At 41.5% G+C, this 21,854-nt stretch overlaps 1 protein-coding gene and 1 long non-coding RNA gene across 3 annotated transcripts in view; one reads left to right on the forward strand and one right to left on the reverse strand.

Moving 5' to 3' along the window:
- LOC120411700 overlaps nucleotides 1-12,078 on the reverse strand; it is a 91,300-nt gene extending 79,222 nt beyond the window's left edge. Inside the window, exon 1 of the long non-coding RNA XR_005604204.1 lies at nucleotides 11,762-12,078. This is a non-coding gene — a long non-coding RNA (uncharacterized LOC120411700). The remainder of the gene's footprint in view (nucleotides 1-11,761) is intronic.
- Nucleotides 12,079-12,454: 376 nt separating this feature from the next.
- Nucleotides 12,455-21,854, forward strand: part of REV3L (REV3 like, DNA directed polymerase zeta catalytic subunit) — a 118,948-nt gene continuing 109,548 nt past the window's right edge. Inside the window, exon 1 of one of the 2 annotated variants that reach the window (XM_039568093.1) lies at nucleotides 12,455-12,692. In XM_039568093.1, coding sequence (XP_039424027.1) covers nucleotides 12,554-12,692 — 139 coding nt within the window. In that variant the 5' untranslated portion in view covers nucleotides 12,455-12,553. The remainder of the gene's footprint in view (nucleotides 12,693-21,854) is intronic. The other variant, XM_039568094.1, reaches the window with a different exon arrangement.

The raw sequence follows: 21,854 nt of genomic DNA on the forward strand, positions 1-21,854 counted from the left end.
ATACCTGATTTGCAACAGTGCTACGGTAGGAATAATAAGCCAAAATGTTACTGCCCAGATCTGATCCTGTGTGCAATTACACCCATAACTTCACTCAAATGAGTAGTTCCATTTAAGACACAATGAACATAAAATAATGCAAAACTGTAAGTGATTTGTAGGATTAGAGGCCTAATTAGATGTAAAACCTACTGACCTAATTCTTCAGAACTTGGTCCTTTGTGTAGCCATTCATGCCCAACTTGAATGGTGTGCAGAACCCGGCTATTGCCCACCCAATGAGATGGGTGAATGTATAGAACTGAGAGAGTTTAGTCCTCCAACACCAGCACCTGGTGACAGTATTGCACCACAACTCCTGCCTTCTTAAAAGCTTGAACCAGAGACACATTTACGGTAGCCCAGACAACAGGTTACAGGACATTTATTGTTGTTCAGTCTGTCTCTCTCCTTGGCAAAATTTAGATCAGTCATCAGGCACAAATTTGCATCTGCTGCGTAAGCTTTTCTAGAACTAAGTAAGTCTTGGCAGTGGTTATCTCCCCCTCCTTTGGGACATACACCTTTGCTGCATACTTTTATGTAGCAGCAGAGTGGTTAGGATGGTGCATTATTCAACAGCAGCTGAAGAGGCAACAGCAGACTGGATTCTAGACTTTCCATTTGAAGGACACCAAGCCAACCTCTCCTGTCTCACAGTCCTGGCACACTCCGAGGAGAATGCTTCCATCAGCAGGTAGTTGCACATAAAGCATCTCTTACCTCCAGTTTGGGAATTTGCCAATCATTGCTGATGACTGGAAGACTTGGAGGACAGAAAGAATAAGGAAGCTTTGATTTCCTAGGCCTTCTTATGCTTTTTTCATTGAACAATAATTAGATAGCTTACATACATAGTACTGGGTGCAGGGACAAAGGACCTTTAGGCAGGGGCCCTTATTACTCATTTATTTGGATGTTATGAAAAGTAATTAATGCATTTCAAGGCCAGGCTGGATGGGAGTTTGAGCAAGCTGGTCTAGTGCAAGGTGTCCCTGCCCTTGGCAGAGGGTTTGGAACTAGATGATGTTAGAGGTCCCTTCCAAGCCAAACCATTCTGTGGTTCTATTTGAAGCACATAGAAAAGAAATCAGTCAATGGAATGGAATAGCCCTAAAGGTCTTGTTCTGAATTTGGCAAATTGGCACGTTTTAAAAACCTGATCTGAGACACTGCTGCTCTGCCTATACCATTTAGTAAAATGGTCCTAAGGAACAAACCTGAACACCAGGCTGCTCGTCACCTGGGCCAGCATGCCAGGGGGCAGTTTAGGACCATAAGAGCAAGAGCCATCCAAAGCAGCATTCCCACGCTGCTCAGGGATAGCACTGGAAGGCAGAGGAATGCAGTGGTCTCAGCAGTCCTTTTTCATTTCACAGTATAGTTGCAATATACGGTAAGGAACATTAAAAAGGAACCAAAGGAGGAAATTATGAATTCTACTCTAATGCTACAGTTCATACCAAATAATTTGGAATTTTTAAACCTTGGAAGTAGCAGTGTTATAATTTTATAAATGATTAAATTAAAATAAGCTTACAAAGTTTTTGGTTTCTTAGGAACATAGATATATATTATGCTAACAACAATACAGTATTTACTGAAAAGTTGTGCCCATAACATGCTCATTCAGCTCCTTTTCTGTCACAACATAAGAAATAAAGCATATGTTACCAGTAATGCACTTTATCCCTTTGGCAACTACTGCTGTATTTTCTCTTTATCTGAGTGAAATTTACTCCTAAACAGAACTATTTAATTTTAAAAATGCTATTACTTCCAAATTGTGATAAAAGATTAAAGCTACTCAGGATAAGCTCGAAAAGCATGGATGCTGTGGATTTCTTTTGTTTAAAAGAAGTAATTTCTGAAGTACTTAAAAAAAAAAAAAAAAAAGCAATTCTGTGCCAGTAAGAAAAAGAGGAAATTAGGGAACTGACTAGTAACCTTGGCTGGAGCAAGAGAGGGGAAACTCAGATTACTGGTATTGAAAGTTTGATCACAAAAAAGAGTGGCAGCTAAAACATGTATTTAAACTTGCTTTTTTTTTTTCTCCAACCGCAACTAAGAAAAGGTGGAGATTTTTCATAAGAAATCCAATTTCCTCTTCAAACAAATAGATGTTAAAAAAACTTAAGCTTTTAAAAGCTTATTCATTACAGCACAAAAATATAGTCTGATTTTAATGTGTAGCTAAAGATTTACCCAGAATAGCCACCATAGCTGCTATCTTTAGACAATGACCAAGATTAAAAAAATCAGGGTATGGAGAAAAGGTATTGTTTAATGAAAGACATACCCATTTTTCTCAAGGCACAAGAGACCTAGGCACTGACAATTCTTATGTCAAATGCCTAGTCCTAATGCCTTATTTCAGAATGCTACAGCTTTGCAGACAAGCCCACAACTACACTTGATTTACTGACTGATTATCTTCTGCTTCCTTTTAAAGATAAAGAATGCGTTTAAAGCTGAGTTTGAGAATGTGATCACTTCTTGGAAGGTTCTCTTCCCTCTCTGAACAATGTGAGACTCTCTCAAAGTTATTTTTATGGCATAATAATTTCCTATTTCCCCCTGTGCATTAGTACTTTCACTCACCTTTTTTTTTTTTCAAAGAAGCACTGTCCTAATGCAAACACACCAGTTAATTATTAGAGATTAAAAATTAAATAGGTCAAAAGCCTTAGTCCTGTCTTCAGAAAACAGGACAAAATACTGTCTCCACAAAATAGCTTAAAAAGTAGCACAGGGAAAGGAAGGTGGAGGTGCAATGTCTGAAGAGGCTGGAAATAGTACTTAATACTTCACAGATTTTGGGGACAGCATTGTTTCATCGTATTAGCCAAGTCATCAAGGTCCCGCTTTTGGACAAAAACAAGTGTCACTGATTTTCTAAGCAGAAGAGCTGCAAGATTACTCAAGACACAGCAGGAAACATGCACCATATCTTAACAGAATCCAGTCCCAGTCACTTAACTGCACAGCTTCCAGAGAGAACATAGCCGATTTCTGTATGCGACTACGTGTTTATAAACAGCACACATGATTTTCCTCCCCAAAATCTGGGAACAGAATCACAGTGTCTTGCCTTTCAATCTGTCCTAACTTCAGTTAACATATAACATTAGATTAGCAGATCTACTCTATAAATTTGGTTTTTTCCCCAGTTAGCATCTCCAGTGGTACCTATCTCATGCTTTGAGATGTAAAAAGATGAGTATATATTGGTATGAAATTTAATTTTATTTGCAAGACTCAAATTGTCGAGGTAGATCTGTGTGCTGATGGGGTCTGCATTTCCAGGGTCATCCTTCAGCAGATACTACTAGAATTGGTAGACTGTAGTAGTAATAATAATAATAATAATAATACCATCTCAATATTAAAATAACGTAGTAATATCATCCCTTCAGTGCAAGTACTGAGAAAAAAAAGAACACTAGCAAAAAGTATTCAGTAAGTGAACACTTTTGAAACTAGGTTTCAGTAGCCACAAAATTAGTTTTTTAAACATCTAGATAAGAGCATTACCTCTGAAATTACGTTAATTTCAGACCAAGGAAGTCTGAAAATGTTAGCCTTAAAGGACAGCGAATACTAGGCAATACTTAGCTTACAATAAAACAAACACCACCACTTCCCTCAAAATCCAGAACAAAATACAGCATCCAAAGGAGCCCTTTAGATATATATATATAACTCAATAACTCAATTTTCGAAAAGCATATGGTACTCTAATGAAACCTCAAAAATCACTTAGGATGTGCTGGATAGATTACAGTGCAGAGCAGGAGGTCGAAAAACACAAGGACTGTGTAAAAATTCTGTAGCTTAAAGAAAACAGTGAATATTATAGGGCTCAAGATAAAACTGGAATAAAGGAAAAGCAGTAATTTATCTATACCTGTAGTGCCACAGGAACCATTGCGAGACCTTGTTTTATTTGACAGCTTCATTACTCCCCGAGAGGCTGCAATGTGGGCAACTTTGAGGACACTGAGATACTTCAACATAAATTAGTGAGGCTAAAATGCAGCCAGAAAACTGTAAAATCAAACTCAATACAAGAAAAAGCAAGCGACTGCTATGGAAAAGACTGAGAGAAATATTCTGGAACAGATTCTGGAATATATTCAGTGGGATGGAAATACCCCAAAGGCATCATATTTGTAAAGGATCTAAGAATAACAAGCAAGCAGAAACTCAAATAGATTTGTAAGAGTACCAACAAAAAGACTAATTTAGATTTGAGTTGCATACTTGGAAGCACTGTATCCTGGAGCAGGAAGGTAATGGTTTGTCTGTACACAGCTATAGGCAGACTGTGCAACACTTCATTTGTGGACAGCCAACAGAGTCCTTGCAAGTGTCTTGGTGGACCAAACATCAATACTCCCAAGTAATTAGTTCTGCCCTACAAATGGAGGTCATATGGTTGCCTGGACATAAAACATAAATTCTCCATCCACACTCTTTACAACTCTGGAAATCACCAATGAGTTCTAGGCATATGACAAGAAAGATCTATGCAAATTGGATGGAATTCACGTAAAAATAACAGAAATTCTTTGGGAGCTAGAAAATCAAAAGGAAATGTTACAAGCCTAAACAAGTGTTGCTTTACTTAGCTTAAGCTAAGCAAGTAAAAAGTTCAAAATGCTTTTTTCTTAACATTCAGTTTGATCAGGAAGATCATTTCAAAGGAACAAATCCCAAGAAGGAAAAATAATTATTTTGAAGTGATAAAACGTTCTATATACATACTTATTTAGGAACTTAGAGAAAGCCTATACTGAGTTCTAAACTAGAGGTAATTGTCCTAATAGAAAAAAATATAGCAGGCATCTGAAATAATATATATTGTATAATGTATACATTCATATATGACAGGGACCAATACCAACAGAGATGGACAAAATATTTAATGGAGCTCTGTCATCTCTAAGCTAATTTTAAAACATTTTAAGTTTACTCTTATAGCAACACTCCTCTTTCCTTTCGGATAACAGATGGCTGTTTGTGATCTACATATTGCGCTGAAGCTTTTCACTTTGTCTGATGCATGAATGAGGAATGCCTCCCATAAGTCAGACTACATGGCAGAAAAAAACTTAGCATCTAAAATTAAATGGCTTTCACTCCTTACCATCCAGCCCCATTTCTGTGATTCATTCACAGAAACACATTTCCCATTTTAGAACAACAAAAAAATCAAATAATAATCACATACCCATGTGTATTTGGCTACACAAGTTATAGAAGAATGATAGGGCTTTTGGCAATTACAGTACTTGAAAATTTTCCATTATGACATCTTTCTACTTACTTATTATTTGAACCATTTGGGCTAACTCTCTTCACACCAGACATATTTCTCAATGGAGACTTTCAACTGAATGCTTCAGCTATTCATCAGAACTAGAATATGAAAAATTATGTTTCACTTGCCTGTTTAAAAGCAGTTCTTAAAATCATCTACCTGAGCTGCATTGTGTGGAATAGAAATTTCAGAGTATGGAGGGATTGGCAGCTCTCTTCTAAAAATAAACCTATTACTTTGATTTTTTAAAAAAAAAGCTATTCAAATGCTCAACCACTTTTCTTTGTATACTCCACTACTTGCCAATAACTCTGTTGAACATACCATTTCCCAAAATAGTATTAATGTTCAAATGTTATGTCATTAAACACTGTTTTCTCTTTTGAGTCCATTCCCAAATTTTAGTCATTAGTACAAAGCAATAGACAGCAGGTTTTTAAATTACGCTGGTTCAGCAATGCCAACAACTCTAGCACCATTCCTCAATTATCTAAGACTTAATCAGTTCATTTTAATCAAATTTCATCTATGAAATTCTCACTGTCATACATACAGTCTCTAAATGTCACTTACTGCTATACTGTTAACTGCTCCCCAGCAATGTGTTTTTGTTACACTAAACTGAATTCCTTATGCAATCATATAATTATTTTACTCTTGACAATAGGTCACTTTCCAAGCATGGAAGGGAACCTCAATCACTTCTTGACATGTAGAATTCTGTCAGCAAAGAGCAGATCAGGAGTCTCATCTTTACAATTAAGTGTTTACTGGCCCTTTTCTTACATGATGCATGTGTTGCACTTTCTCAAATTTTTAAATTCTACAATGTAGTTCTACATTGTTACACATGTAATTCTTTATTAATTTTTACATTTCAATTTATATAATTTTCTTGAATACTTATGCTTTTTCCTGCAGGCACATTCAGTGGCAGGTTTTTTCTGATACAAGGCAACAGCAAGACCTGAAAATGTTGGAAAAAAACCCATTATATTCAAAAAAAACAACAACAAAGGGTAACTTCCAGTCAAAACTGTTAGAAACATAAGTTACTAAATGCAAATACAACTCAGGAAACAAAAATGGTCAAAGGTAGTTTGCATTTTCGTATAAAGATTATGTATGTGAGTTTGTACACACAACTCATTTACAGAAAGGAACATATACATAATGCCATGATGCATGTTGTAAAAGGGTTGCCTTTTATACTACTAGTACACTACTGTCAAGATTTTCTGAAACAGAAAGATGTACCACCTCCATGGTATACAATGTATTTTGTACAATGATGATGCAAACTCATTTCTCCTAATGGCTAAATTGTTTGCATTGATTAGAGGAACCACTATTGAAATGTTCAGGGATCTGCATACAATCCTTCTAGAATTCTGATAATCAGGTGCAGTCATGTGCAATAACCAGCAAACATCATATAACCCTTTCCATAATCTCATTAATCTCTGTATTAAAATTTGTTAAAATGCTCTGCCCTGTTGCTTTCACTGAGAGAAGAAATCCATTCTTCCACTGGGTTGAAACCTTCTGTCATGGGAAGTTAATTTCCAGTTTATGTCTAATCATTCTACATTGACAGTGTTCTTTGGCTTAAATATTTTTTCTTCTTCCTTAACTCCAAAGTTATGGATCTTATTTGATATGCTGCTCTCCTTCAAACTTAAGGTTATTAGCAACTTTTATTTATATGCTAACTAGGACTGCACTAAAGACATTAAATGGGCAGACTCTACCGGGAGCCAACTTCCGGTTTTATAGTGCTTCTCTCAAAACAATCCATCAGAACTTCCCATCAGCAATTCTTTACATTATGCATCCTCCTTCATTCCTCATATGACACTATACTGAATCTTTATAGGAAGCACAGATTAAATCTGATTATGGTGGTGCTTGGATGACAGTTGGACTAGCTGATCTTGAAGGTCTCTTCCAGCCTTGATGATTTTGTGAAATTTACTTAATTTTGTCAAAAAAAATTGTTTTTTTAAAAAAAATACAGTTACTCCAATAAAATCTAATGTTACTACACCAGAGATATATCTCTTTTTTTTTACTTCTACACCTTTGCATACCCTATGTTATAATTTGTCTCCTATGTCCCATACAATACCCATGGGCTCTCCTTCAAGCACACTTGCTACTTTCCAATCACACGGCACTGTTCTTGCCCTGATAGGTTTATTAAGAGCCTTTGCTAAAAGACTGCTTTGATACTCCTAATGTTTTCATAATTGAGACCTAGTTTAGTTTTCCCATCAGGTTTCTAGTGACAAGACACTGCTGGTGTAATGCCATTGACTAAATGTGTGACTGCACTACACTTCAGAGCCTACTGCCTAGCCTGTAGCTAGTAATTGAGAATTAAAACAAACAAACAAACAAACAAACAAATACACCTCATTAATTAGGATCTTAAGCATTATTTCCAAAACACTGTTACCCCTACAAATTAATTCAGCCGCCCAAGAGCCACTTTGAGGCAGTTTGGATGTTATCAGATAAAAATCTAAGGACCGCGTGTGAACAACAAGGAATTGAGCAACTCGTGGATACCAGAGAGTAATTGACTTTCAGCTGGTCTGATGGGCATGCATGTTATTGCTTCACATTCTGGCCTTAGTGGGCTTAACTTCCTGGAGTATACGCAAGGCTTGTCAGAACTCTCATGTGGACTTCTTGCACTGGGTGTGTATGGAGCCTTACAGTCTAACACAGAACTATGGATTCTCATAAATGACAAAGCAAGTACAGGTTTGGCAGTCCAGAACTATACAGTACCAAGTACTTCAGTGTGAAGATTCAGACCTTCTTCATTTCACTTAGTCTGTGGGGCACACTGGGAAATAAATTTCCTGTGTAATGCAGACAGTCTGACTGTCTAGGTTGGGATACCAACTGGATGGACCACATATCACTCCTCGTCCATGTATCCAGGTTTTCTCCCTGCAGACACTGTGTTTGTGTCATCTGAAAAAACAGCACCTGAGAATATGTGAGCCACACTCAGCTGTCATTCTGAAATAATAGTTTGGATAAATCCACGGCATCCTCAGACTGAGGGAGCACTCCAAGATTTCAGATCATAGGCATCAGAAATACTGAACATCCTTGAAATCAATAGGAACTCAAACATGGACAACTAAGTGGGTTTTGAAGGTAAGATGTACTGCTGGAAATTTTACCTTTGTGTCATAGTCTAAACTTTCATCATCAAATTTTGTTGCACTCTGCTACTATAATTAGATATTTGAAAAATGTGGCTTTTCCCTTGGCCTCCATCATGTTCAGTCACTAGATGATTCTGTGTCTGCTTATATTTGCATTTATAGTTTTTTGTGAACTGCAGATATCATTTTGTGACCAGGTTTTTTTAAGTAGCTACATAGTAAGCATTAAAGAATAATAAAAACTGACATGCATTTTGTTTAAAAAAAAGGGCAAACCTTTATTGACTTTACTCTATGGAGTAATTCTAACTTAAAAGACAGTCATCAGTTATGCAGATAAGTAATACTATTAATACTCAAATTTTGATTGTACAGCTGTTTAGCTGTGCATGATTAGGACCAGTTATATATTCAAGAGTGATTATTTTCATGCAAATACTTGGCTGGCTAATGGGGAGAACAGCTGCTGCTTAGCAACTGGAAGAACAGAGAAAGGGGGTGACTTGCTTTATAACAGAAAACTGGATGAAACCTTATAGAGAGAGAACATAGAGTGTTTGGAGGTACCAGGGAAAATGGGCGGTAGTGCTCTCTAACCAGGATGTTTCTTCTTACAATTACTGACACCCTAGGACAGCAGCATTTTCAGGTAGTAAAGTGTAAACTAGAAGAAAATGTATTTATCGTACATGCATCCACTCATGTGCATGAACAACAAATAGAACAAATGCTAAAGACAAACACTGACACACAAACTGAAATGTAGGAAATTCAGAAACACGCTTTGTGTCTGTCATCTACTGAAAGGGTTAAGCTGAATTTCAGGCTTCAGCAACTTAAACTACCACAAGCCAAGCTTTCTGGAAGAAGTACTCTCTTCCTGCTGCTCAATCTCAGCCCCTGCACTGCCTCCTCCGCTGTGCAAGCACAGGCTTTCACACCCTACATAATGAGGCAGATCACGGACCTGATCTAGGTTCAAACTAACTCATCTTTTTTAGTAGGATTGCTTTTACCTGGCTCCGTTTCTGAGTCAGGTTCCTTGTGCAGCTATTCAAATGCTTGCACTGACATGAGGAGGAGGGCAGGGGACCTCCTGTGACAGTGCTGACTCAAACCTTTACTGAAAATACAGTCTTACCTTGGTGCGACCCTGCAGACAAACCTACTGACTTGACTGCAAGACAAAACTGAAAGCAGAAGTGAGCTGTAGGAAATTACGGAAAACTGAAAAGGCACAGCTCAGAAAGCATGCAAGTTCCACAAAAGTGTCTGCGTGGCTTTAAGACTACCACTTGGATTAAGCTATTTACATCAAAAAGGAAAGTCGCTTTAATTTTTTTTTCTGAGAGTAACATTCAACACTTTCAGAAATCAAATTAGCACCTCATATGAACAAGAAACTGGCTGTAGGTTAGGTATCAACTGTTCTTGGTTTTTTTGATTCAAAGTATGGGACTCCCTGATTTAATAAACAGCATAAAAAATTTGTCATTTTAAATAGAAGACTCTGAATTACATGCTTTAGCAAATCCTGCTTTATGCTTCTAAGAAGTTAGTTATTTCAGCTTTCTACACTATTCTACTGTGGGCAACTGCTTTCTCTTCAGCAGGACTCCCACATATGAACTTGTGCTACATCTCACACACCACACTCATTTAGGAGAAACCAGAATCCACCAGTGGCTCAAATGTCTTGGTTTATTCACCAACCTAGCTGATGTTCTCCTGCCTATGCAGATGACAACAGAATACAGCAGTGGACTGGTATCCCCTAGCACAGAATAGCACTGCTGATGTATCTTCAGCTCATGCAGGCAACAGACCACATCTGCCAGTGTTCAAAGACATTAAACTGTCAGTGAAATACACGGTGGGAAGACACAATGCTCAGCAAGTTAAGAAGATCATGTGAACAGAAAGAAAACAGAGCACGGAATAGAGTAACACAAGAACTGTTATTGTCCCTACCAAAGTTCTATGGAAAATTAAGGAAATGGATTAGTAAAGGAGCAGTACAAAATGTATTCAAATAACAATAGTTAAGAGATGCTGTTTGTTAATAAGCCCCACCAGTAAACTCCTAGTGATTTATTAGCCTTTGTGAAATCTAAGTATTCATGAGAGTATTTTTGCAGTTCCAAAGGTTTTCCAAATATTAGCTTTGCAAATGTAAACAACTGTCAAAAATTAAAGTTTTAGCTCAGTTATTCTTTAGATACAATGAAAATAAGTTTGGAATTCAAACCTATTTTGACCACTTTTGTGACGTAAGATTTCTCGATGACAAGGTAGTTGGATTTTTTTTTTCTGTTCTCATAAAAATGAGTTTAAGGAGGAAAACAGATGTGAGTTAGAGAAAATAAACAGCCTACAAAGAAAGAGTAGGAAACCAGTTACCCTTGAGTAGACAGGCAAGCTTCCTGTTCATTACAATGAAAAAATGAAGGGTAGCAACTGCCTGACCTGTCTTTTGTTCAAATGTAAACCCGAAACACATGTAACCAAAATGCGAAACATGTGTTCTACATATTGGACGTTTGTCAGGTTTTATGGATTCGTACATTTGTCTCGTATCATCCAGTCCTGCACGCACATGTATCAGCATCGCTCGCAGTGCGTGTGAGTATTTGACCTTTTAACCGGCTCCTCTCCCACACTGCCAACTCTTTGGATATTTGCTGTTTTGGGGTCTTTCCTCCCGAATCCGCAGCTCTCAGACAAAGAGACTGCAACACGAATCTTAAACCTAAACTCAAGGTTTTTTCAGCACCTCAACCTGGAGTCAAGCCTGTTTTACGGTTTTCAATAAAAGCCTGCATGAGACCGCTGCAAACCGCAAACTAAGCTCTCCTAAAGGGCGGAACAGGAGGCAGACAAGCAGGGGGAGCAGGAGCAGGGGGCCGCGGCCGCGGTGCCGAGCCGCCCGCAGGGGCGCTGGGACGCGACCCCGCCCCCGCCGCTCCGCCGCAGCGCGCGCGGCCCCGCCCCGCCCCGCCCGCGCGCTCGGCCCCGCCGCCAATCCCCGCCGTCCCTCCGCAGCCCCGGCCCCGCCCCCCGGCCGCGCGCGCGGACCGTCACAGCCCGAGGGCGCGCGGGCGCTGGTGGGAACGCGGCCGATCCACCCTCTCCTCCGTGTCCCGTCTCCTTCCTCGCCCCCATCTTCTTAGGGTTTTTGTTTTTTGGCTGGCCCCTGCGGCGTGCGGAGACTCACCTCCCCGCCATCCAAAATGGCGGTCGACCCAGCTTAACCCCGTCGTGTCCCGGCAGCGCTGCTTCTCCCGCCTCATCCGCGGCTCGGGATTCCGCAGCCTCACCCTCAGCCCGCGCGGCCGATCGCCGAATCACCGAGGCCGTCCTTCTCTCCTTCCCTACCTCCTCCCTCGCCACCAGGGGAAGCGATAGAAAGATTTCCCCTCACCCTCCCACGCGGGCTCGCGCCCCGCCTGCCGAGCCCACCCGAAAGATTGGGTGGGGGGGAGCGCGTATGAGTGTCAGGGAGTGAGGGATACCTCCTCTGCGCATTGTGCCCCCTTCCCCCAACACATGGCCCATCCACCCCCCCCCCCCCGCCGTTCCCCCAATGGTTGCATCCGTGACGACATCATCATGGCAACAGCAGCTGCAGCCCGGGGCCGGGGTGCCCCCGTCGCCGCCGGGGCGTCCGCGGGGGACGAGCCCGCGCTGTCCCTCAGGGGCGCGCGGCCGCACCGGCTGTAGGAGCGCGCGCGGGGCGCGCCGCCGCGCACGCGCCCAGAGCGGCAGCATCAGGCGGCGGCGGCGGGGGGGGAGCGGAGACACAGACAAGGCGCGTGCCGGGCTCTTCGCGCTCCCGCGGAGCGTGCGCGCGCTCCGGCGGGCGGGCGAGGAGCGGTAGGCGCTGGCAGTGTTGCGCGCGCGCGCGCTCGCTGCGGCGGCAGCGGCGGGCGGGGGGAGCCGTGCGGGCTCCGCGCTCGCTCCGCGCTCGCTCGGTGCTGTGCTGGTGCCTCGGCGGCGGCGAACAAACATGTTCTCAGTGCGGATCGTGACTGCCGACTACTACATGGGCAGCCCGCTGCCCGGCCTGGACCCCTGCCAGTCCCGCTTCCGAGAGGCCCCGGCCAAGCGGGTGCCCGTCGTGAGAGTCTTCGGCGCCACCCCTGCAGGTAAGGGATGACCCCCGCCGCCGCCACCGACGGACGGGTGGGGACGTCCCCTCGCTGCGACGCCGCGGGTCGTGCTGGCGCCAGCCCCGCCGTCGCCCACCCCGCGGCGGAGGCAGCGGCAGCTCCCGCTCTTTGTGGCTGGGTCGCGCCCCCCCCCCTCCGCGCCCGGCGCCGCCGCTGCGGCGCGTCTCACCTGCCAGCGGCGGCCGCGGGGACGGCAGGGCAGCGGCGAGGAGCGGGGATCTGCCCCGGGTGTCGCGCCGCGCCCGCGCGGGGGCTGCGGGGCCGCCGGGGCTTTGTGCGGGGCTGCCCCGGGAGAGCGGCGCAGCTGTGCAAACAGCGGGGCCGGCCCGTGCCGCCCTCGCTCCCGGTGCCCACCGCCGCTCTCCTGCCCTTCCCGGGAGCTGTTGCTGCGGGAGGGCGAGCGGACAAGGGGGAAGCCGCTGAGCGCGGGCGCAAGTGAGACTTGTGCGGCACTTCGGAAGTGGGGGCTCGTGTCGCGGTGCGGATCGCGCACGGCCGGAGGCACCGGTGCTGCACTGCAGAGAGGAGCGTCCTGAGCGCCGGCCACATGTTGCCCCCCGAGACTCGCGAATGTCACATGCTACTTCTACACTGCCTCTTCGCTGTGTGGCCTTGTGCTTACAGCCGTCCCACGTCTCAAATGTGTTTCTGACCAATACAAACAAATATACTCTCAGAACAAATTTCTAACAAATATAATATTTAAGAAAATTAATTTAATATGTATTGTAGTTTGCTCATATGTTAAATATTAAGTTGGAAGAAACCCCTGTTTTTTGAGATATTAGACGTACTAAGCATCATTGCTTGTGATTTCTTTACACTTATGCTGTGTAATGCTGACCTTGGGAATTAAGGTATTTCTGCATGTTTTATTGACTGGCATACTGAAAATTATATTTTGATACATACATTAAATCTTAGGAAAGACAAAAAACACGTAATAAAAGAGCACAGCAGAGGTGTCTTTCCCTTCAACCGGTTATTATAGTAGAGCAGATATTTTTGCTGTATTTTTTGTTGGCTTGTTTTTTGTTTTTTTTTAAATTCAGAATTAACTGTCTTCTCTGTTTAAGCACAGAGGAGCGTGACATATTAAAGCTGTTGTGCTCTGATGCAGCTACAGCTCCAAATTATTAAGTGAATGAGTGGGATTAATAGATACAATATTGAAATAGTGGGACCTATTTTAATGTAGCTCTAATTCTGCATACAAAGGAGATATTATGTAATAATATTTATGTAATGGCACGAGTAACTATTTCATTATTAAAAAATGTAGAGCCTGAGGTTGTTGGCAAGTAGCAGGATTTTTGTGCATATGTGTGGTTAACTCATTAAGGCTTATTTTCTTTTAAGAAAAATGTTTAGGCTATGCCATATCGTGAATGTGGCATCATAAAGTAAACAGTAAAGTAGTTTAGTTGTCCAGCTATTAGGAATACAGTAGGAAATCCCTGGCTTCCCCAACCATAAACTAATGTCAGTTTGCATAATAGAAGTGTTTCTAATTTGTCTTCGTTAGAGAAGACAATTCACTAGAGTCTGCAAAGGCAGTGTGACTTGTCTATCCTATTTATTTCCTTTTTAAACTTTTAAATCTTTTTTAAACGTTCTGTACCTTTAGTAATGTTTGCTGATAAGCTTCATGAGCTTCTTACTGCATCTCTGCATTTTTTTTTCTTTTAGAAAAGGCAGACAGATGTAATTCTCTCTCTTCAGAGGTGTTGGACCTAAGCAGTCGTTGTTAGAAGTACTCTGACTGTGATTCTCAGGTTATTTCTTGAGAGCTGAAGTTTAAAATTAAGTATAATCACTTATATCTACACTGACATTTTCTTTGAGGAAAAAGGAATAGTAAAAACAACTTCTAGCATACTGTCTAAGACAATGGGATGTCCTTACTGTTTGGCTTACAGGCAGCGTGATGCTTATCTTCACTTGAGTTGGTCTGGGTGGGAATAACCCTTTCTTACTGGGTTTAATGTGTGTGCCTTGCCTCCAGGAAAGGTGCTCCATGGTAGCAACCCATTATGGCTGTATAGGCTGCTCCACCTCGGGCATGATTAACTTTGCAGAATCTTACTGTGTTTATAGCTGTGTGCCCAAGCTGTGCAGCTAATTGGGAGTCAGGTTCAGAACAGACTTCAAATTTCACCTGCTGAGTGAAGGGAGTTTGATTGGTATGTGGTAGTGGCTTATGCAGATGTTCAGAAAGTCAAACGTCTGGCAGTGCTGTATCCTTGTGTCCACCAGCAGCTATGGACAGTGGTCCTGAAGGCACCCACCTGGTGCTTTCTGCCCCATCTTGTGGAGGTACTGCATTCAGTGAGGTGTGTGAATGACAGGGATTGCCAGTGTTCTTACCTTTGAAGGCTTTTATGTAATCCAGTACCCAGCAATTAATTTGTAAAGGTTTACTGCTACAATCTATAAAATGAAAGCGGCTTGTGGTTGGGGGAGATAAAACCCAGACTTTTAATTACAAGTAATGGAAGGATCATGTCCTAGAATGGACTGTGTTGGCAATAACATTTGACAACTTCTTTATGTCTTTTGAGGAAGAAATCTTGTTGTATTTGGCAAGGCTATGCAAATTCTGTCTTGATGTCCTACATCTTTGCATAAGAGCTTGAAAGACAAGGAATCAAAATTCTGTTTAAGCCCAAAGACCTGCCTACTATATTCTGTTATTTTGTGAAATGAAGAGTAAAGTTCTGATTACAGTAGCAAAAGGTGAAGTGAGCTGGTTGAGCCATTTCATTCAATTTTAGCTGTTTGCTGCTTTAAGCAGACTGGCATGTCTGTTGACATAGTGATGTGGACAAAAGTATAATTTCAGAAATGCTGCAACATTGCCATGGTGGTAATACAATGAAAGCAGTGTTGAATTAATGCTTTATTGTATAAGAGCATAGATACTATCTGATGCACCAGTATTTGTATCTGTAAGGGAGTCTCATAATATTGCTGCTTATGCTTAAGAACAATAGGTTTTAATTCATTAGGTAATGCTCAAGTATGAAACCAAGTCACATTCTATTCTTAGGCAGTATTGTCTGCTAACTACTACTTTTGTAAATGCTTTTTGTAAAAACAGAAAAAAACTTTGAAAAATTGAAAGGCCTGTTGTTCAGAGTGAAATCATAATGAAAATTTATTTTTCTGTTAATGTATTGTTGTTAGTTGAATTGTCAATTCTTGAATTGTCGTTCCTGTTGCTAAATCTGAATCTTGTTAAGATTTTTGCAACCACATAAGTACCTGAATTTATGGCTTCAAAACAGATATATTTAAGGTAAGAGATATCTATAATCATAAAAGTCGTGTATGTTAATAGTTTTGTTTGGGAAAAGGTTGTTCCACAGGTCTTAATCATGGAATATGCTGGGTTGGAAGGGACCCATCAGGATCATCGAGTCCAACTCCTGGTCCTGCACAGGACACTCCAAGAGTCATATGAGGTGCCTGAGAGCATTGTCCAAATTCTTCTTGAACTCTCTCAGGCTTGGTGCTGTAACCACTTCCCTGGGGAGCCTGTGCCAGTGCCAGGTAAACCTTTTTCCTGATACCAAACCTAGACCTCCCCCAATGCAACTTTGTGCCATTTCCTCAAGTCCTGTCACTGGTCACAAGAGTGAAGAGATCTGTACCTGCACCTCCTTCATGAGGAAGTTTTAAGACTACAATGAGGTCTCCCCTCAGTCACCTCCTTCATGAGGAAGTTTTAAGACTACAATGAGGTCTCCCCTCAGTCTCCTCCAGGCTGAACAGACCAAGTGACCTCAGCTGTTCTTCATGTGGCTTCCCCTCAGGGCCCTTCACCATCCCTGTGGTGCTCCTTTGGATGCTCTCTAATAGCTTAATGACTCTTGTTCAAGCTGCCATTGACCTGGACCCCCAGGTCCCTTTCTGGAATGCTGCTCCCCAGCTTCTTGTTCCCTGATCTATACACAAAACCAGGGCTCCCCCATCCCTGGTGCAGAATCCAGCACTTGACCTTGTTAAACCTCATATGGTTGGTGGTTGCCCATCTCACTGATTTGTCAAGGTGTCTCTGCAGAGCCTCTCTGCCCTTGAGGGAGTCAGCAGCTCCTCCCAATTAAATGTGGCTGCAAACGTACTTAATATTCCTTTGAGACCTGTGTCCAAGTCATTACTGAAGGTGTTGAAGAGAACTGGGCTGAGGATGGAGCCCTATGGAACCCCACTAGTGATCGGATGCCATGTCCATATTATTTTTATTCCTCTGAAAAAGTGTGTGGAATTTAATTCTCTGTTTGCTAATTAAGCTTTGTAAGTCACCCTAAGCCTCATTCCAAACTTCTTTTAAATTTAGGTGACCTCAGAAGGCGATTGCTATCCCATGTTGCTTCCATTTATCTGGTATTGTGAAGATTTGTCTGCTATGAGATCTCTTATTGGTTCCTACTAGCTCTTGGCCATTTCAAGCTCTTGTAGTCTGTCCTCAAGATTTCACTGACCATTTCAGAACATCTGCGTGAATGCTCAGTTGAGTGTTTCTGTCAGGTGCTTATTCAGCTGCAGAAAGACAGACTCAAGCTGTAACTCCCTTCATAAAGAAATCAGGGAGACTAGATGTCATTTTAGGAGAGACATTAATTAGCAAGCTGAGGTTGCTAAATTATCACTTCACTTAACAAGACTTGAGCACAAGTAGCTGAGGACACTACTCATAAACCACGTAGGAGATATCTGTTGGTGTGTAATAATGAGTATTGTCAAACAGATAGTTGAAATATTAGCAAAAAAAATAATTTTGATGTGGATGTGATTTGAGGCTGATGTGTGATAAATTTCACAAAAATAGGTGCACATTTTAAAATTGCTTTTAAAGGGTGTTAGGTTGAGAAATGTGCATTCAATTGACAGGATGGCCTTTGGAGAAGGCAGATTAGGAATTTACCTAGGAAAAAGTGATGTGTAATTTGAGAGGTAATATAACTGCTGTCCTCAACTGCCACTTTATGTATTTGTCTTGTTTGGAGGGGTTTTGTATTTTACGTTATGCAATCACAGATCCAAGAAGGAATCTTACTCAGGGCAGCACAAAAACTCAGCCAAAGGAAAGTATGTTTTTAAGTTATTCTTGCATGCTTTTGATTGCAAGTTTTTCTGAGGCTAAATGTAATACAGAGTAAGGGCTTGCAGTCAGCAAAATCTGAGTGTATTTCAGGTAGGCATCTCAGTTTGGTGCCTTCACTTCTTGGTTTTCTGAGACCAGAAGAGGGGGGGGGAAGAAAAGCAGAGGCAAAAGCTCCAGCTAAAATCTGGCTCCCTTCCAGCAGCAGTAGCTCTGGTATGACTCAGTGAAGGGGCCTGCTTATCTTCTTTCTTCTGTTCTTCCCCCTCCCCTTTCCCCCTTCACTGACCGGGCTAGGCTGTATATCTGATCCTATCCAGTGTCTGTCTTTCTGTCCTCTGTTATTGTTCATTTGAGAAGGACTGAACTCATTGCAGGATCTTGCTGCTTTCTGCACTCAGCTCATGGTGAACTTTTCCTCTCCCCGATTTCCCTACCATTTCAGATACTGTCCCCCACAGTGGTCATTTCCCTGTAGCTTCCTTAGTTCAGTGTTCACAGCTGAGCATTGTTCCAGTTGCTGCTACTTCCCATATTCCATTTCTCAGAAGTGGGTACTACTTCTTGGTTACACTCTTCCAGTTTCTTCTGTGGATTCCCAGTGAGAGGACGCAGAAGAGGATACAGCCATTGTGGTGAGGCTTGTGCCTTTGCTTTACCTTTTCACACCCTTTCCCAAAATATACCAGTGTACAACTCTTGATAAGGGGTTATTCTGTGAGCTACAGCATGGCCTAAAAGATTTTTGTGTCGTACAGTGTAGCTTCACTTCCATCATAACATTTCTGCATCTTGCACTGACAGCCTTCTTCTCATACTTCCGAAGAATTGCCTCATGTATTAAAAGGACATGTTTTCCAAATTGTCAGGTTTTGGTGGGGGTTTAGTGGTGGTGGTGTGTTCGGTTGGGTTTTTTTAAGAACCTTCTGGATTTTTGTTGTTGTTATTTTCGGGGGTTTGTTTTGGTTTTTGGGGGTTTTTTTAGAGGCATTTGTTACATACTTTGTGTAGATTGCCTGCTGAGTTGTTTGAGCAATGAGAGGCTGCCTGAATAAACTGAGATTCTGCTCCACTGGCATGAAACTTGTTAAGTAGCCAATTTCATACTTGTATATATGCAACTTGCTAAAATTCTGTTTCTTAAATAAACTTTAAAATACTGTGACAAAATTGATGTTCTAAATAGAATCCGGTTACTAGATTCATAACCAATATTGTGTTTGCTGTTGTAGAGTACCTCCTGGTCAAGTCACTGAATATATTTGTGCTGTTGTAATTCAGTCAAAAAAACACATGCATATGTGACCCTACATGCTTTAAACTCAATCAGCTGCAGACTTTAAAATGTCCACAAAGTAGCTGCATCTGTATTGAATCTGGGATTGGTTTTTATGATTAGTGTCCCTGGAAGTAGACCAGGAGCTTATCTATCTCAACTACAATTTCCAGTTCTGTTACATACTTCTTAAGGGTGCTTTTTGGCTGCTTGTTGAAATATATTCTTTTGCAGTGTGTAAAATGAACCTCCTCAAAATAGCACACTGGTCTGAAAATAGTTGTCTCTCTTATTTTTACCAGAGAAGCACATGCATATCACAACGGAGGTTGGCAGGATGAGATGATGTGTAAACACTCAGTGAGAAACAGCTCCTGATTAGTAATTTTTGCAGTCTGAGCAGACAAGATAAATCTCTGAAAGAAGGAAACAGGTGTGGTAATACCATGCTATCAATTTCTTCTCAGTCTCTCATATTCAGAGTTCCAGTATTGATCATTTAATAATACTGTCTTCTACTAACTGTTGCCATTACCTTGGTTTTGTCCTTCACCCTTAGTTGACTTGCTTGACCTCTGTGTGCAGTGGACCTCTGAGAAGCATGATGATGACAGTGAACATATAACCATTTGGAAAGAGGCAGTATGAACACTCATACTGAAAGATTTATAGTCAATGCTCTGTCTCACAAATGAAGTGGGTGAAATTTTTTATAATGATCAGACAGAGTCACTGAGTATTCATTCTCATGTTACCGGAGACCTGCTCATTAAAATCTCAGGACAATTGGCAGTCGAAAATTTTTTTCTTCTTTAATTTCACTTTAAAGAGACTCTCTGTCTCCAGCTATTGCAAAGCCAGTACCTCAGCCTCCTGACCTGTCATCACTGGATGTTGAGGTGACAACTGATGAACTTGCTTCTTCGCCTTTTCCTCTCTGTCTGCCATGTCATAGATACTGTCCCTGTATGTTACAATTGTGTGCATTTTTTGTGTGTATGTCTCCTCTATATCACATTTATTCTGTGGGGAAAATTGTATCACTATATTGAATTATCTCACATTTCAGGAATGTGTTCTTGACAGACAGCAAGGTATACCTATGTAAAGAAAAGGATGAGTTTACTTAGGGTCCCACATCAAATAAGTAGCAGAACTGATAATACAGTGAAGAAGCTGCTGTCTACAAGCAGTGTTATTTCTGGGCTACTACACTGCCCAGTAATAAAATAATGTGAACAGTAAAATAACGTTCTTTCAATGTTAACCAAAGTTATAGTTGTGGTAACAATTATAATGTTAAGCCATAGGCTTGATTAGCAGGGTCCAGGGATTGATTGCAAAGGTCTGCTGTGAAATCTATATAGTTACACTTAATTGCACTGTTATTCATAATACCTATATGTATTCCAGTGAAACCAACAATTATGAAGAATGCAGTGGAATAATCAAGTATGTGAGCTTGCAGACAGGCAGCATTTTTCTGCCAGTGATACAGTTAAGACTGAGAATAGAGCCCAAAATATACAAGAATCTAAACAAATATCAGAAAAGTTTATACCACATATAGGGGCTGTCCAAAATGTCACTTCTTGCATAGTCTTCATTCATGCATGTTTGTTAAGGCTCTTTTCTTTCAAGAGCTGCTTTTTATTACAGAGAAGTTATAAGGTGTGCACAAGTTTGTGTGGTTTTTGGCAGGGCATTTAAATAAAACTTCACACTTGCTGGCTGGGCTGAGCCATATGGCTTATTAGGGAACCATTTGATGTCTGTATGTTCCAGCTTTCCTGTGATCAGTATGCAGACAGCCATTTCAGATAACTTCTTCCCTGACTCATATATTTGCAGTCTGTCATGTTTACTGCATGTTTATGAGTTCATGTTGTGTTACCTTGGTGTATATGTGCATGCCTTCTCTGGTTTCACATTGGGGAGTCATCATCCTTGGAGGCACTTAAAGTTCTGGGGATGTGGTCCTGGGCAGCCAGCTGTCAGTGGCCCTGTTTGGGCAGGGAGTTTGGTCCAGGTGACCTCCAGAGGCCACTTCTAATCTCAGCATTCTGTGATGACTGAGATTACTCTTGTCAGCAGTGAGTATCCAGGTGCTCTGCACAGCCTTTGTGTCCAGGTAAGCACAGTTGCATCCAAATGATGTGGAAAGGTTGCCAGGTAGCTGTCTTGAAGTTGATTACCCTACAGCTGTGAAAGTTACTGGAAGGTTTTGGTGTTGTTAGTGAAAACTGATTTAGATTTGGAAAGAAGAAGAAAAAAGAGAATATTCAGTACAGAGATCATTGCTTAGCTGTGTTTGTCCTTTAGTGACATGTTCTTTTCCTAAAGGAGAAAAAGTAAGAGCAGCCCTGCTTATTTACACTCATGTTGTGCCTCTGTGCTGTTTGCTGACTAAACTAGTGTTTACTACAGAAAAGCTGTATGTCCTATTTTAGGTGCAATATCAACATGTGGTACTCAGTGTGAATATTGAAAGGACTGTGGAATGTTGCACCTGATCCATAATACCTGACCTCAGCGGAGGTTTACAATAAAAGTTTTCCAAGTTTCGTATAATGAGATGTATAATGAGTCTTTCATTTTGTGTTTGAAACTACTTCGGTGGGTTTCTGCATAGTACAGATCTTATTAAGCAGTAAGAATTGGAAACTGATTCAGCCCTCGAATTGACAGGTACTGCCTTCAGATCAATAGTGAACAAATTCTTACTGCTGCCACCCCTATTACACATAATGTCCAGATG

Source organism: Corvus cornix, chromosome 3 (assembly GCF_000738735.6).
Source record: "Corvus cornix cornix isolate S_Up_H32 chromosome 3, ASM73873v5, whole genome shotgun sequence".
Classification (NCBI taxonomy): domain Eukaryota; kingdom Metazoa; phylum Chordata; class Aves; order Passeriformes; family Corvidae; genus Corvus; species Corvus cornix.